Source organism: Gracilinanus agilis, chromosome 3, assembly GCF_016433145.1.
Source record: "Gracilinanus agilis isolate LMUSP501 chromosome 3, AgileGrace, whole genome shotgun sequence".
Taxonomy (NCBI): Eukaryota; Metazoa; Chordata; class Mammalia; order Didelphimorphia; family Didelphidae; genus Gracilinanus; species Gracilinanus agilis.
The window spans coordinates 85111378-85129277 of record NC_058132.1 but is presented as its reverse complement, the minus strand read 5'-3'; the positions used below and the strand labels follow the sequence as shown (position 1 = coordinate 85129277).

At 36.8% G+C, this 17900-nt stretch overlaps 1 protein-coding gene across 1 annotated transcript in view; it reads right to left on the bottom strand.

The window, feature by feature from the left end:
• The window catches only part of CSMD2 (CUB and Sushi multiple domains 2), a 1000214-nt gene that overhangs the window by 34596 nt on the left and 947718 nt on the right, over positions 1-17900 (bottom strand). The window contains exons 54-56 of the mRNA XM_044668787.1: positions 17613-17786; positions 3444-3632; positions 1483-1656 (exon numbers count right to left, since the gene is read on the bottom strand). Of these exons, the coding sequence (XP_044524722.1) occupies positions 1483-1656; positions 3444-3632; positions 17613-17786 (537 nt within the window). The remainder of the gene's footprint in view (positions 1-1482; positions 1657-3443; positions 3633-17612; positions 17787-17900) is intronic.

The window sequence follows — 17900 nt, the reverse complement described above, 5'->3', positions numbered from 1 at the left end:
TGTGAATGAGTTTATCAAATATTTTCCTAGAATTAGGATTTGAAAGGAGAAGGGATGAGGGAAATGGGTGACAAAAATCCTTGACAGAAACTTCATTTCTCACCTCAATGATTATGGAATATGAATGAACAAATAAAGGATGCTAATTTCTTACACTCAGTTCTCCAAAATTTCTGTTCTATAAACACCAAGCCTGATATTCCTGTTAAACAGCCAACCACCTCCATTTTCCTCCAAACCCCTTGTAACGAAGAGCCAATAGAAGCCAGCCTAGTTTGAGGAAGGCAAAAAAGAAAACCAGACAGAAAGGAAGGCATAAAAATGATAAGGGGAAAAAGAGTAAATACAGAAAACTTATACCTGGATTTGTAATGCAGGATTTATGCAAGATCTCTTGCATTTGCAAATTACCCTAGGCAATCCTGGGAGTTAGGAGAATGGAACTTTGGCCCAGCAGGTGCTAGTCCCAAGATCTGGCAGTTTGAGCTGGGACTATAAATACCCCTGCTGAACCAACCTGGGGGTTCTGATTTCCTTGACCTCACCCAGACACCCAGCTATCCCTGACTTCCCCTTGGGGGCCCGGGGAGGGGGAAGGAAGGTTAAATGGAGGTTTGGGTTGTGGAATGTGGGCAGAAAATAAGATTAGGTCAGCCTAGCAACAGGGACACCCCTAACCAATTCATCAACTTCATCTGGCTAGCTGGTGAATCACCTAACATCAGGGCAGTGGAAATTATCTCTGGCTGAGGGGCTGGTTCCCTCAGACTGATCTTACCTTCTAGGTCCATTGCCAACACTGGCCAGTCACCCTTAGGAACAGCTTCTCCAGACCCTAAACCCTCTTTCCTCAGTTTTCCCTCCTGTGTTTAAATAAACCCTTAGCCTGAAACTGAGCTCCTGTAGTTATTTATAACATCATTCTGGGCTAGGGGGCTGAGGAGAGGGGAGAATAGCAACCACTTGACTCCAAAGGAAGTACAGGGCAAACATCCATTTTGTCTAGGAAGTGTGTGTGCTTCACCTCCTGTTGAGTTCTGCTTTCACTCCAGCAGGGAGGGGCTCCTCACTCTCCACCTTAAAGGAGCCTGTAGATAGCAGGGAGACTGACTGGGCATCACAGCTCAGGCTACACATCCCTGACTGTCTCACATCACCAGCTACAGTAGTTACAGGCTCCCTGGCCCAGGTGACTCACTTGTACCACCAGCTCCCCTGTTGTCAGCCACCTTACCCCCTTATTACAGTTTGGAGAGAGACATTTGATAGAACGAAGTGCAACTCTGAACTTTTAAGTTCTATAGAAGACCAGAAAATGATACAAGAAGCAGTATAATCTGGAGGGGAGGGGAAAGAGATCTTTCAAGGGTCTTAAAGGGCTTTGGGCTTCTCTTTCCTTTTACTTTACTCAGACATTGCATGAGGTCAATAAAAAACTATCTATTTTTCACTCTACCCAGGCTACTTTTCCCATGCTCTCACCTGAGCAATGTGGTAGAGAGCCACTCCAGTGCCCATCTAACTGGCACATGCGAGTGGCATTGCCGATCAAAATCCTCTTGCCCAGGCAGCTATAACGCACAACTGATCCCACGGTGTAAGTGTCTCCTGAGATCTGGGAATGGGGTGGGGATCCAGGATGACCACAGGAGACCACTGGAAGAAGTAAAAAAAATAATAAAGAATTTAGTAAACCTAAAAAAATCCATGGCACATGTAATGATTATAGGACCAAATCTAGATTTCTTATAGAAAAGAGACCTGCCCATTTTCACCTTTACCACTAATCAACTGACATTATTCCAGATTCCAGAAATGGCTCTGTCTGTAACTCCTTCCCAGTTTCAAGTATTGCCTTATGGGACCCAAAGAGAATAATTTTAATTCTTCGTTCATATGATGGCCCTTAAAATACTTAAAGAGGATTGGAGAACTCCCCAAACTGCACTTAGACTAAAACAAATATTGGGAATTTTTTTTTTTTGAAAACCAGTCAGAAGGACCAAGTTTCCTCAGAAGCCAAGCGGGCTTAGGAATTTTAAATATGCTGGAGAAGAAATTAAAATGAATAAATAAAGGAACAATGCTTGTGGTTTGTAGGCTGACACCCTTACCTATTTATTCCTTAAGAGGAAATAGCAAAAAATGGACCTCATATTTTATCACCCATATATGCAAATCTAGTTGACCAATAGAATCTGGAATGTCAGTTGATTAGGGGTAGGAGTGAGAATGGTTAGTTCTCTTTGGTTTGGTGAAGTCTTACAAGTGTGGCAATAAAGCAAAATGGATCTAGGTAGAGATGCTTAATAGCAAACGAGGTGCCTAGGAGTCAGTGGCCTGTGATGGACAAGGAGTATAAGTAGACATGTTTTCTTTGCTCAGGGTGCCAACACTCGGGATAGGGAAGGGGACATTTCTTCCTAGAGAAAGATGATGTTACATGGTGAAGAAGCTACAGAGAAGCAGCACCCTAGTATAAAGTCCCCTATGTCCCTGTGCTCATCATAATGGTCTCTGCAGAGACAATTTTGGTACCGATAGAAGGAAAACTTATTAGCAATTAGACCAAGGGTTCTTAAACATTGTTGTGCCATAGATTCATGAAAATATGAAGGGGCCTATAAATTCTTTCTCAGAATCATATTTTTAAATATATAAAATAAAATATACAGCATTACAAAGGAAATCATTAATATTGAAAAAGTTATCAAAACATTTTTAAACACTTCACAGACATCAGGTAAAGAGCCTATAAGTTCATGCTACTCAAAGGTGAGGAGGAAGTCTAATAGAAATTGTCAAGCAAAGGCTGGAGGTTTGGTTACTGAAAGTACTTTTGAGGGGATTCTTGTTCAGGTTTAAGGAAGATTTGACAGTTTCTTAGGTCACTTTCAATATTGAGATTTTGTGATTCTCTAAACTTAAACAGCTCTTGTTTCAACCTGGTTCCCACAACAAAGCCTTCATCTCATCTTTCTTCTTCCTCTGAAATTTCTGTCTTTTTGTTCCAAGGAATAACTCAATCCTCTCTAGCCTCATACTGCTTACCCTGGTTAAATAATGTGAAGATTTTCATCTACTGGCTATGTAACTTTCTCCTAGATGATTTACAACGTATCTGAAATCTCCACTAACATAACATGTATATATGTTATAACAATAATGGCTTTTATTTTCAACAGGAACAGGGGAGATTATGTTCATAATAGAGGGAAGAGAACCATCTCAGAGTTAAAAGGTACTCCAGAAACCATCTAGTCCAACCAGATCTGACCAGGGTTGTTTTTTATAATGTCTCTGACATCTAGGCTCTGTTTGAAGATCTCTAGTAGAGGAACCCAGTACCTCCCAAGACAGCACATTCCACTTGAAGGTAGTTCTAATTATTAGGAGGATTTTCCTTACATTAAAGCTAAAGCTGAGCAATTTCATCAACTTACAGAGACACTGGGGGAGAGAGCGATCCCATGTACCATCCCCCTGGCAAGTCAGCACATGTGTCCCAAGTAAATAGTAACCATGGGTGCACTGATAAGACACAGTGGCTCCAAAGCTAAAACGGTGTGGACCACTCGACTGGATATGCCGGATGCTATTTTCTTGATGTCCAGGGTCTGTACAGTTGATGACTGCAAACAAATAACAGGGAAGTTAAAGTATTACCATGAAAATGAGAATTTCTTCCCAGAATTAAAAATAAAAATGTAAAGTCCACACTGGCATACATTCCCATTATAGGAAGAGCTCCTCAGCTGAAAATAATTAAGGACAGTGGTATTAATCTCAAACAGAAATAGAGGCCATAAACTATATATAAATATCCTTGAAGTCAAATATTTGACTTAGAAAATCACATCTTAACATTAACTCTATTTTACTGTATTTTGTTTGCTTTATATTTTATTATAGATATGTGTGTATGTGTTTTCTTTCTAGATTTTCTAGACCATATTATCAATACTTTATAGTTGATTTGTATCTACTATAGATATATATTTACTACAGAATAAGGAATTTGGAATTCATGACAATCTTTTTAACCTATGTTTTGGGTACACAATCTGAACACAAAAGGTGATAATGTAAACAAATTAGGGGAGCATGGAATAGTTTATCTGTCAAATCTATGGGTAAGGAAGAATTTAGGACCAAACAAGAAATAGAAGGCAATATAAAATATAAAAATGGATAATTTTGATTATATTAAATTAAATTTTTTTTGTGTAAACAAAACCAAGATTAGTAGTAAAGCAGAAAGCTGGTGAAACTTTTTACAGCTAGTATCTTTATAAAGGTCTAATTTCTCAAATATATAGAGAACTAAGTTAAATTTATAAAAATAGAAGCCATTCACCAATTATTAAGTGGCCAAAGGATATGAATAGGCAGTTTTCTGATGAAGAAATTAAAATCATCTATAATTATATGGAAAAATAATCTAAATCACTCTTGACTGGAAAAATTCTAATTAAAACAATGGTAAGGTACTACCTCACACCAATCAGATTGGCCAATATGACAAAAAGGGGAAATGATAAATGTTTGGAGGGGATGCAGGAAAATTGGGACAATAATACATCACTGGAGTTTTATTCTTATCCAACCTTTCTGGAGAGGAATTTGAAATAATGTCCAAAGGACTCCCAAACTGTCCATACTTTTTGATCCTGAAATACTGTTACTAGGTCTGTATCCCAAAGATATTCAAAAAAAGGAAAAGGACTTATTTATAGTTATAAAAAATATTTATTGTAGCTCTTTAGGTGGTAGCAAAGAATTAGAAATTGAGGGTCATCCATTAATTGGAGAAAGGCTAAACAAGTTATGGTATATAGAGTATGAAGGAATACAATTATGCTATAAGAAATGACAAGAAGAATGATTTCAGAAAAATCTGGAAAGACTTATGTGAACTGAGGTAAAGTGAAGTGAGCAGAACCAGGAGAACACTCTGCACAGTGATAGCAATATTTTTGGAGAATTGTGAAAGACCTATTGTCAACAATGCAGTGATCCAAGACAATCTCAGAGACTCATGATGAAAAATGTCATCTGCCCTCTGAGAAAGAATTAATAGAATCTGAATGCAGACTGAAACATATTCTATTTTTCTTTCTTCTTTTTCTTTTTTTTTTCTTGTTTGGGATCTATTCCTCAAAATGACTAATATGGAAAAATATTTTATAAGATTGTACATATAAAATCTATATTCTTACTGTCTCAGGAATGGAGAAGGGAAGGAGGGTGGGAAGGAGAAAGAGAATTTTGAATGCAAATTTTTTCCAAATGAATGTAAAAATGGTTTTTACATGTAATTGGATAAAAATAAAATAGATAAAAAATAAACCCATGTTTCCTACTACTTCTCTCCCCTCCTAGATATTCCTGTTTCTCTTGCTTTGGCATGTCCTTGAATTGTGGAGAGTAGGAGGTACGTAACTTCTACCAAGTATATACTGGTTTTCAATCACCTAGGAACTGGAATACATGACGGAGGGATTCTTTACTGATGAAGGAACAATTAAATATTCAGAGAAATAAATGTACTTTAGGGACTTAAAAGAATTAGAGATGAGAAGCAGCAACAACAAAATGAGAACACTCTCATGCATTTATTCAGGGGTTTATGAATTCTTTAAGAATTTCATTGAACATTAGTATACATAATGAACAATAATAGTACATTATAGTATTCAAAGTCCTTTATTGTTTCCAAAGTGCTTTTGATGCAGGCTGGTCCAGTGATGAGGTAAGAAGCCAATTTTTGAATAGTGGCAAAAGAAAAAAAGGCAAGAAGTGGCCAGGGAGTTTGGAAGATTTAGAAAGATCAACTTATAGGTAGTTTTGTAATGACTTGAAGAAGGTCAAGGCAATCACTATAACACCATTTTGAGGTGACAAAATCCTACTCCCTGACACAGATATAAAAGTTCACGTTTGCAACAATATCATGAGTTAATCAGAGCAGTTCATTTGCACTTGGAAATGGTGGGTAAGTCACAAAGCACCAAAATTTTACAAGTACTATAACAAATGAGAGAATTATTTCAATGATTTGCTGGGTCTGTTTTATGTTTATTTTTCTTTCAGAGACAACTGGTCTCTCTTCTTTGGGAAAATGTGAAAGTTCCAGGAAAGGATTCTTATGTTGTAGCCCCTTTGGCAGTCTAATGAAACTTATGGCTCCCTTCTTGCAGTGTTTTTAAATGAATAAAATAAAATTTTATGGATTTATGATTACAAAGGAAATCAGTTATCCTGAAATACAATAATCACATTATTAAGGGGCGAGAGGAGATAAAAACCGAATTCACAGATTCTAGGTTAGGAATTCCTCGTCTAGGGAAAGAATTTCCTTTTTAATCTTCTCTACCAAAGAAGGTAAAGCATTCTTCAGCAGGATTAAAGAAATGATCAAGAAAAAAAAATAAAACAAAAAATAAAACAAATAAATCCCCCCCCAAAGTCACACTTTGATGAAGCAGAGGAGAGGATAAAATAATGTAAAAAAGGTTAGAAAAGAAAGGAATATAACAAAGAAAAGGAAGAAAAACAACTCAGAAGCAACTCTTATTGGCTGCTCAGATTAGAGAAGTGACTTATTCAGTGTCACATAGTAAATTAGTTGCACAACTCACATTAGAACTCAGGTCTTTTGTCTCCCTTCCTACTGCACCATGAGATCAATAAACAATTTCTCAAGACAGGAATAGAGTCTTCTAGTTGGTAGTGGTCATAGTTTAGAAGACGTTGGAGAATATTTATTCTAAGAAAGAAGGGAATTAGAAACTAAGAAGTGCACAATATGGCCTGTCAATGCTAAGGGAGTTGGAGTACCTGAAGTGACAATGACGAGGGAAACCCTTTCTCCTTGTCCCTTTCCATTTCAAACATTCCTAATTTGTTGGTTGGATAAAAAGCAACTCAAACAGTACCCAAACTGCATTTTCACTTAACTGCAGACTTTACTAAAGAAGCTAATGGTGTGTGCAGATACCAATTTCTAAGGAGAATCAAGTCACAGAGAATGTCCTCAAGCATTATTTGGGATATAAGCAACTTTCCAAATAAGATAAATTTCCGCCTGTCTCTTGTAGTGCCCCTTCAAATGACAATCCTATATAATGGTCATAACACCTTCTTGGGAGCAGCTAGATGGTGTGGTAGACAGAATGCTGGACCTAGAGTCAGGAAGATGAGTTCCACCTCGGACACTCACTTGCTGTGCAACCCTGGCCAAGTCATTTAACCTCTCTGTTTGCCTTAATCCACTGGAAAACCCATATGAGGCAAAGAAGAGTGGGGCACAACTGAACGATAATAACTAAAACAACAAAGTGCTTTCCTCAAAACTACCATATGAAATAGGTAGTGAAAGTATTATCCATATGGGTTAGGTAGCAACTAGTAATTCAGTGGAAAGAATGCTGGTCATGGAGTTTAAATCTGTCCTCAGACGCTGCTGTGTGACCCTGTGCAAGTCACTTAATCTGTCTGCTTCAGGTTGTAAAATGTAACATCTGCAAAATGAGGACAATATCAGAACCTGCCTTCCAGGTTGATGCGAGGACCAAATGAAATAATATTTGTGAAGAGCTTACCACAGGGTATGGCACATAGCAGGTGCTATATAAATGCTAACTGACATTATTGTACAAACTAAAGGTCTGAGAAGTTAAGAGATTTACCAAGGGTGACACCACTAACGAGTGCAATCTGAAGCTGGGTTCCCTAACCCCAACTTCAGTACTGTAGCCATCATACCATGCTGCTACTCCTCGCTGGGTTGCCCCCCCCAAAAAAAAAATCAAAAAATTTTATAACCGAAAGTGTCCTTGGTCTTCACTCATGAATTATATAATAGTAACTTCCTAAAAGGCCACAAGATGGCAATGCTTCTCCATAGACCTCTCCTCCCTCTCCTCTCTCTCTGTCTCTCTCTGTCTCTCTCTCTCTCTTTCTCTGTCTCTCTCTGTCTCTCTGTCTCTCTGTCTCTCTGTCTCTCTCTCTTTCTCTCTTTCTCTGTCTCTCTCTTTCCTTTCTTCCTCCTCCTTTCTCTCCCCTATCCCCCATTGGGGTGAGTATCTTTTATTTAAGTCTTTATCTCTCTGACACTGCCCACTCCCTTTTCTTTTATCCCTTTTCACAATGGGCATTGTGATCCATGTTCCTCAGTATAAAACAGTCAACTCTTTCCTATTTCTAGTTTTTTAAATTGAGTCAGTTAGCAGGTCAACAAACAAAACTACCGTAAACTGTGCTCTAAACTACAGGTTGAATACTTGGAAGTGATTTCAAGATTCATTCTGTCTAACCTCTACTCAAAATAGTAATCTTATCTACAACATTGCTGACAAAGGGCTATTCAACATCTTGCAGAAAACCTTTAGTAAGAGGGAGCTTATTACTCCTGAGGGATAATAATCATCCAACTTTGGGACAGCTGGAATTGTTGGGAATTTTTTTTCTATATTAAGCCAAAATCTATACTCCTCCCCTTAACTTCGAATATTGCATTTATATTTTCCACTGGTCCCTCTAGGGTCAAACAGAAAAAGTGTCATTTCCTTCCCATATGACAGATCTTTGGATACTTGAAGACAGTTATCAAGTCTGTGTATTCAGAAAGCATATATAAGGAGAGGGAGTGGGAGAGGTCAGCCCAGACAATTACCATCCCTCATTTAAAGTAGATGACAAGATACCTTAATGAGGATGAGAACACATCTCAACAGTTCATTGAATCAATCAATCATAGACTTCTAAGTATGAAAAGTCATCAATTTAGATATCTTTGAAAGCCACTGGATATAATGGGTCCTGTATGTAGTGGCTTCTTAATAAATGTCTTTTGATTGGCTGAATGAACAAATACTAGGAATAAGAGAGCTTTTCATTTTGTACTGAGGGCTATGGATCCAAAGTAGAGAAAAACTAATTTTGTTTTTTTTTTTAATAGAAAACTACTAAAGTATAGAGGTTCCATTAACTTGGATTCAATAAAAGAAAGCAGATATTGCCTAGTCTTGATTGGTTGGGTGGCTTATCACACTCTGTAGGACATGTGCAAAACCAGGTGTATGTCTAGAAAAACCTTTCAAGTCAGTTCTCAATAAGAACTTCACCTTGCTTGACCATCTTCTGGCCAGAGGAAGACAATGTAAACTGCACAGGACCAGAGGGCTTAGGAAGATTTGGGTTTTTCATCAGCACCCTAAAGTATCCCAAATAGCTGTGGTAAGCAGCAGTAACTGAACTGAGAGCCAAGGATAGACTGAACACAATGAGAAAAGATATAATTAAGGCTCTATAGGAAGTCTAGAAGAAAAATTATATCTTATCTAAGAGGACCATTTGAAGATAAACCAAGAAAAAGTATTCCAGTAGCTATGAATTAAACCCTTCACCACATGTATACACTAAGCCCACTTTCTCCTAGACTCTATATGAAGTGTGGGAAAGTGTGATGTTAGAGATATTTTATGTTAAATATAGCCCTATGGTACTAATTTGTTTCTAAAAGCTAACAGGGGAAGCTATGTGGCTTAGTGGATAGAGAATCAGACCTGGAGATGGGAGATCTTGGGTTCAAATCTGGTCTCAGACACTGTGTGACTCTGACTTCACTGGCCTAGCCCTTACTACTACTCTTCTGCCTTAGAATCAATATCAATACTTGATATTGATTCTAAGACAGAAGATAAAGGTATAAAAATAAGGTAATTAACTCTACAAAGAGTTATCAGTGCTTAATTTTCTAAATTTCACCTTCTGAAGGTTAAGTTCTCATCAAAGGGATTCACAGCCAAGGGTATGAATTTTCTAAATCTCACCTAGTACTAAGTAGGGTGTTCAATTTTTTGTTGATTCAATTTAAAAGTAGACAAAGGAGAGTTAATCCTGTCTTCAGTCTAGTGAGGTACTAAGTAGGGGTACTTAAGTTAGTGCTAACTCAAGATAGACAATAGAGTAAAGAATTCTCTTTCACAGGGTACACATCACAACACTTCTCATATCAAATAACTTTTCTCCAAATCCTTCTACTGTTGTTTATCCTTAATTTTTTGAAGAGAAGCAATAACATTATGGGGTGATGTCTTGACTTGTGAATGAATTTGATTTAAGTGAGGCAAATTTACACGGTCTTCAGTTTCTCTCTTTCTTCCAAAATCAAGAAAAAATCAGGACAACTGCTGATGGCCTGGGATGTAGTGGAAGTCCTGACGTTGGCATCTTCAATATCTAATCAAACAGTAAACCCCACAGTGCCTCCTTCAGTTGCTTCCATGGCCATTGGAACAAACTATTCTCATCCACCTATTCCACCAAAGGGAAGTCTTTACATGCTTCAGTTAGACACATCCCTAACTCATCAACAGGCTTGAGTCCTGTCCTGTCAGTTACACTTAACCTGGTCTTTCTATAAGAGTCCATAAAACATATTGGGAACTTTCCTACACATGACATTAAATTAATTAGTCTCCAATTAATTTTTACTTTGTTTCCATGATCCCTCATTATTTAAATTTTTTATTGCATTATGATATGAAAATGAGCCATTTAATATTTCTGCTTTTCTACATTTAAGTATAATGTTTTCTGCCCTAATATATATGACCAGTTTTTGTAAAGGTACCATATAACACTGAGAAAAGATATTCCTTTCTGTTCCCAATAAATTCTCTCCAGATATCTATCATATTTAACTCAACTAAGATTCTATTATTTTAGACTTCTTTCTTAGTCTACTTACTTTTTAGTTAGATTTATCTAGTTCTGAGAGAAGAAAACTGAATTCCCCCACTATTATTGTTTTGTTATCTAGTTCCATCTGTAACTCATTTAGTTTTCCCTTAAAAATTTGGATACTGTAACATTTGGTGCATATAGATTTAATATTGATAATGCTTTATTATTGATAATGCTTCATTATCTATATCCTTTAACAGAATATAATTTCCCTATTTATCTCTTTGATTATAAATAGTTTAGCTTTAACTTTGTCAGAGATTAAGAATACTATTCCTGCTTTCCTTGTTTCACCTAAAGCCTCGTAAATTCTGCTCCAGCCCTTTAATATTATTCTGTCTCTCATTTTTAAGTGCGGTCTTTGTTATGCTTCCTGCTATCTGTTTTCATTTTATGGGTGATTTTTATCCCATTCACATTGAACATTATAATTACTAGTTGTATATTTTCCTCCATTCTATTTTTTTCTCATTGTCCTTCTCTTCCTCTCTTTTTGTCCTATCCTTCCTCAGACATCCAATTTCTTTTCTCCATTACCTGTTTAATTTATACCTCTTCTTAGAACCCTTGCTTTATGCTCTCCCTTTGCCATTCTACTTTCAAATTAACCCACACTTCAAAAAGTCCCTCCCTTGTCCCTTCCCACCTTAGTTTCTAGTTCTTATTCTATCTCCTTTTCCAAAAGTCCCTTCCTTATTTCCCCCAATCCTACCTTTCTATTTTTTGCTATGAATCTAATTCTAAAAAATTCTCCCTTATCTTCTCCTGAGTTCCCTTATCCATTCACCTTACCTTCCCATTTCTTGATATGTATTCCTTTCTGGGTATTCCTTCCTTTTCTATTTTCCTTACCCTCTTTTCTCTTAATCTTTTTTACAGGATTCACTTAAGACCTTCTTACTCCTCCCTTATCCTAACCACTCCCTCTCCTATTTCTCTGTATGTTAAGAAGATTTTTGCCCTTCTATTTGTATATGCTGTTTTCTCTTTAACCCAGATCCAATGAGAATAGATTTCTAATACTACCAACCTCCCATGTATTCCTCCCCTTTTCTTTTGACAATTTTCCCACTCATGCCTATTTTATATGAGTTAATTGCTCTATTTTACCTCTTCTTACCCTTTAAAAATTACTTTTAATTCATTCCACTATACTCAACTTGATCTTCTATCTATATCTGATCTTTTGAACTACCCAAATAATGATGTCATTCTTAAGGGTTATAGATAACATTTTTTTCATATAAATAAACAATTTGACTTTGTTGGGTCCTTTATAATTGGACTTTAATGTTTACCTTATGATTTTTATAGATCAAATTTTCTCTTGAGTTCTGGGCTTTTTTCCAATAATAATTGAAAGTACTATAGTTTATTAAATACCCCAATTTTTTCTTTTATAATTATGTTATGCTTTGCTAGGTATGTTGTTCCAGGTATATAACTCAGTTTCTTTGTTCTTTGAAATATTGTGTTCTATACTCTTCATTCTTTTAATGTTGAAGCTGCTAAGTCTTGCGTTATTCTGACTGTAGCGCCACAGTATTTACATTGGTTTTTTTTTTCCTTGCTTGTTTTTAGTATTTTCTCCTTACTCTGGAAGACATATAACTTAGTAATGGTATTCCTGTACATTTTAATCATGGGTATTTTTTGCAGAGGTGATTGGTGAATTCTTACAATTTCTATTTTGTTCTCTAATTGTAGAAATCCTGGGTAATTTTCTTAAATGTTTTCTTAGAATATGGTGTCTAAATTCTTTTTTTAAATAACTTTTTGGAAGTCTGACAATTCTTATATTGTCATTTCTTGATCTATTTTCCGGGTCAGTTGTTTTTATAATATTTCATATTGTAAAAAGTGAGATTTGGGAAATGTATAAAACTACATTTCCCGTGATCCAACATGGTCCAACTGATTTCCGTCTCCGCAGGGGAGAGCTTAAATCTCGTGGGTTAGGAGGGAGTGGTCTCTTTTGCGAGTAGGCGCTTCCAGGAAACAGGAGACAGAATGGAGGCGGCGGCAGTTTTGAATGCTTACAAGCGCGTGGTCTAATGATTTTATCTATCAACATGGCTTTAATTAAAATACTAATTTATATATTTATAAAAGCATCTATCATTTTTAATATTTACAATTTGGCGACCAATTCCCCGTGAGGTCCGGCAAAAAAAAAGGTTAGTCCTTTTTTCTTCGCTGGACCTGTAAAAATAGACAACTTCTAAATTTTTCAGGAATTTGGGGATAAAGAAATAGATGAATAAATGGTTAAAATTAGACGCATTGACAAAAAAAAAACAATTTGGGGGGCTGTCCCCCACTGGCACAACAGTGTACAATTTAAAACAATACATACAACTCAATTTCAACTCCCCATAGTTCAATCAACTGCACCCCAAAGTTCAATTTTTGGTCTTCATGGTACAGTGAAGGCTTTTCAGACGTCTTCATGTGTCCTCACCAAACAAGTTCGTCGTCTGGATTCTGGGGAGATGGCAAGGTCCTTATCCTGAAATTATTCTCAAAAGAATTTAAACTTTACATTATAGATTACAAAACATACATTTTCTTCTAAGATTTTATAATATTCTTTTGTTATTTCATTCTTTTAATTTTGCTGTCATTTCTTGTTGCTTTCAAAACTCATTAGCTTTGCTCTGTTCAATTCTAATTTTAATAAGTTATTTTCTTCTGTGAGTTTCTGGATCTCTTTGTCCATTTGGGTGATCTTTCTTTTGTAATTTTCTTGATTTTTTTGCATTGCTCTTATTTTTTTTTAATTTTCCCTCAATCTCTCTCATTTTAAAAATTCTTTCAAAGGCTCTTTTTGAGCTTGTGACCATTTTCACATTCTCTGTATTGTTTTAGAAGCAGGTGTATTTACTTTACTGTCCTCTGACTTTGAACTCAGGTATTCTCTGTCCCTTATAACAGCTACCAATAGTTATGATTGTTTCTCCTTTGTTTACTCATTAAAAAAAAATAGTGGCCAGGACAAAAGGCTTAATTATTGGAGTCAGGTTCTATTCCCAAGGGTATGGGGGATGATGTCTCAAGTTTCAGGTTTTTTTTATTCTGTTATTTCTTGGGCCCTATTTGGTTGTTCCACTTTCCACAATCTAGGGTCAAGTGTAGTCCCTGGTTCCTGCAGCTCAAAACCAAGTCTCTGATTGATCTCAGATGCTCCAACCAGTGCCTTCTGGAAGTTCTGCAAGCAGACAGCTCATCTCACCACTGTGATGGCAGCTAGGGACTCCACTCTCTAGGAGTAACCACTTCTGATAGGGCCCCACCCCCTTAGCAGCTACACTTGCCAGTGTGTGCTCCTTCCTCATTCTTCATTTCCTAAAGCTGCAGCCTGGGAAAAAGCATCTGACCAGTGTACACAGCCTGTGAAGTCCTCTTCTGGTCAGTGGTTAACACCCAGATATGGGAAATTGAGAATCTCTAGGGCCTAGGTTGCAGCCCACATAACCACAGGGTTTATTGCCTACTGACTCCATCAGTATCTGTCATTGAGCTATAAACTTCCAGGTCCAGCCAACAAGTTGAGGTTGCAGGTCCTGCCCTCCAGGTTTATGGCTTGGGGTGAGTGGTGGACTCCCAGATGAGGGTTAGTGGATATAACTAGAGACAAGGCTACAGCTCACACAGCTGCTCTCAGGACTTCCTACCTGTTAACTCCACTGGCATTCATCACTGGATATAAGCTTCTAGGTATAGCAGAAAAAGTGTGGCTGCCTATCCTGCCCCCAGGGCTTTCCATTTGTGGATTCTAGAGTGTTTGCTCCAGGGTATTTGCTCTCTCTAGTGAGATTAAGACTAGGAAAGTCAGAGACCTTCTCCTACCAGTTGCCCTTGGTTTCTTAGCTTCATTCCTGACTCATCTGTTTTGGACACTTTTAGCAACTGATTCCATGGAATTATTTTTGACTGTTTGTGAGGGGATTCTGAGAGTGAGGGAGTCTCATGCTCTACTCTGCCATCTTCCCAAAATACCTTTTCAGTTTTCCTTTAAGATTACTAGTGCAGCCTGAGTTGTCATCTGTTATCATTTGTGCTTACTGATTAACCCTCCCCTCCTTTTCTAGTCAGACATTTTAGGCTTTCAATCACCAGTAACATGCTAAGCTCTATTTACAATCAGCATATATTTCTTCATTGTCATTTGGGTAGTGCATAATTTGGTTTCTTTGGTGATTGTAGTATTAAATGGTTTGCAGTCATTATAGCATCACCAGGAAAACATGGATATTTTTTTTAAATGGGTTTTTGTTTTATGGAACATTTAGAATTACTGAAAATAAGGCATGACTTTCTAAAGGCAATCACTCTTCCATTCTTCCTTCTATTTCCTTTCTCTGGGTTAAGTTCACTGCTCATCTGCACAGTCTATCCAAAAAATATATCTTAAACGATTTCTTCTATGAGCTATATATCCATATTACAATCTGTACAATAGGCATTCTTCATCTACATTTTTTCCTTTGAGTGGATTATTACTCCAAATTCTCTTGAATAAATATGTTTCTTTTGGGATATTCTGGGGGTATTCTGGGGCTTGAATGTAATCACTATGTTGTCAACTGAAATGACTTTGTTCAATGATCATCCAATTAAGAAAATCAAGAAAGATATAAAACAGGGAGATGCATGCTTGTGAAAAAGAGTTACCACTGCTATGGAGGCTGTCCAGGGTGGAGTTCAGATGGAAGGGTGTATACAATTAGATATCCTGAGATCCTCCTATTTATTGATGGTAACACAGAGAATTGAACTTGACTAAATTAACCTTGATACCAATTCTCATGGAATTTACAATCTAGTAGGGATATAAAATAAGCATAGAGATAATTGCCACATAAATTAGAATATAATATGCTAGAAGATCATTCTGGAAATGTCAATTGTAGTAGGGAGATGAGAAGAGATCTCAGAGAAATTATGATATTTCCAGAGTCTTGAAACATGAGTAAGAAATCAAAATGAGGAGATGATGTTTGGGGTTAGCAAACCAAGTATAATAAAAAAAAGTAAACAAAAATATAGGGACAAGAAAACATGGAATGTATTTTGTGGTCAGAAAATTCATTCTAGTTCACATTTATAGGCATCATTATAGAGAGAAATCATTGTAGAAAAGAGGCTTTCTTTTCTCATTACCATCAATAGCACCTGGTACTGGGGAGCAGTATCACCCCCTAGAATATTCCATCTTGCTTCCAGCCAAGCCCTCACAGCTATAATTCAAGGAGGTAGCACCTACACAGAAGAGATCAGCCTTTCCTACCAACTGACAGTCAATGGCCAAAACATTAAAGCACTCTGAGGGCAATGCTAGGTAAGTCAAGTCACTACTGACACCTTAACCACTATCTCTCCTCAGAACCTGATGGAGAAAGACAAATACCCCAAGCCCAGAAGCCTAGAGAATAGCAGTATTTCCAGAACAGTATCCTTAGCCATAATTCTGAGAGGTAACACCTATGGAGATGCAAATTCTCCTTAAGGTGCTATAATAGCCTTATCTATTGAAAACCTAGAAAAGAAAAGAAAATTCCTGTCAACAAAGTCCTTGGTACTGTCCAATGGTTCAAAATTAGGAAATGATATTTTTTTTAGTGAAAATGACAAAGAGGAGACAATTTTTTTTTATTTCTGGGAAGATTTAATTATAGTGAGGAGAGATGCTGCTCCCTTCTTAATGTGTTTGTAACCCTTTGGCTGCTGCAAACTCAGCAATATTCTCAATCCCCAATGTGCCACATAGGAGGTTAAGCAATGTGTTGTTCCTACCAGAACTTGAACTCCTTGAAGGAAAAAGGGATATTTTACTTTTCTATTTGCAATCTTATCATTTAGCACAGTACTTTGTACATAGTAAATAAATATTTTGTTCACTTATTTATTTTGACAGCATTGTACAGCAAATAAAGATATAGTTATGTGAATTAAGTCAAGAAAGAGCTAGATTTTATACTACTTTTAATATCCTACTGAAGAATCTAGTCTTAATTTGAACAAGGAATTGACACAGTAGAAGAGTGCATTAGGGAAATCAACTTAGCAGCAAGTATATGTGGGAGATAGGTTAGGAGGTTATTAATAGCAGAAAGAGTCTGAACTAGGGTGTTAACAGTAGAAATGGTGAGGGAATGGTTGAGAAATAAATACTACAGAAACAACATCATCAGGCTAAGAAATGTCCCACCAGCTTCCCAAAAGAGAGTATTTTACCACTGATTTAATGTGAGACCAAAACTTTCTGGAAATTAAGAAATATTGTAAATATTCAAAGAGGTGCCCAAGCCAAGCCTGCTCTTCAAAATCAGAGGAAACTGGCAGTGATTAAAGAACTGGATCTAGTATCAAGAAGATGTAGGTTCAAATTATGCTTTTGGATTGAGACCATACTACAACAGGTATATTACCAGACGAATTAATCAGCCTTTCATTAACCCAAGGAAAAAGATGAAGACAATGAATTATGGAGAAGGTACTGAACTACATTGGTAGCAGATGTTCCTCATTGGGAAGTTCCTATATTGAGGAAATCACAAATTCATAAAAATGACTTTTAAATAATAATGACATTTACTTATGCATCACTTTGCAATTTAAAAATATAAATTTTATAAATAATCTGAAACAATTTTTGAAGGTTTTTGAGGGATGTAGTTATAAAATCAAACATGTATATCAAGATTTTAGGGCTACCAAAGATATGAAAGATGGCTTGGAGAGGACAGAGTCTGAAAATGTGAATTTAGATTGTACCATCATAGAAGACCTTTGTTCTTGGGCCCCAGAAATACATGAGTTAGAGATGAAGGGCATGTATACCAGTCAGGAGAACTTACTTCTGCAAACAGGCAGTGCGTTGCTCCATTGACCATTGGCCAGGCACTGGGCTCCTGAAGGTCCCTCTGCTAAATACCCTTCATTGCAGATAAACTTCACCATATCATTGAGGTTAAATTGACTACCCTGTGTGATGCCATTGGCTGGATTGCCTGGGTGTCCACAGGTGATAGCTGTAATCAAAATAGGAGAAGAATGACCACAGCAGCCCAGTTTAATACTGAAAGCCTGATTTTTGCAGACTGAGTCCTGGATAGAGTAGAATATTGGCAAATAAAAGTAAAATA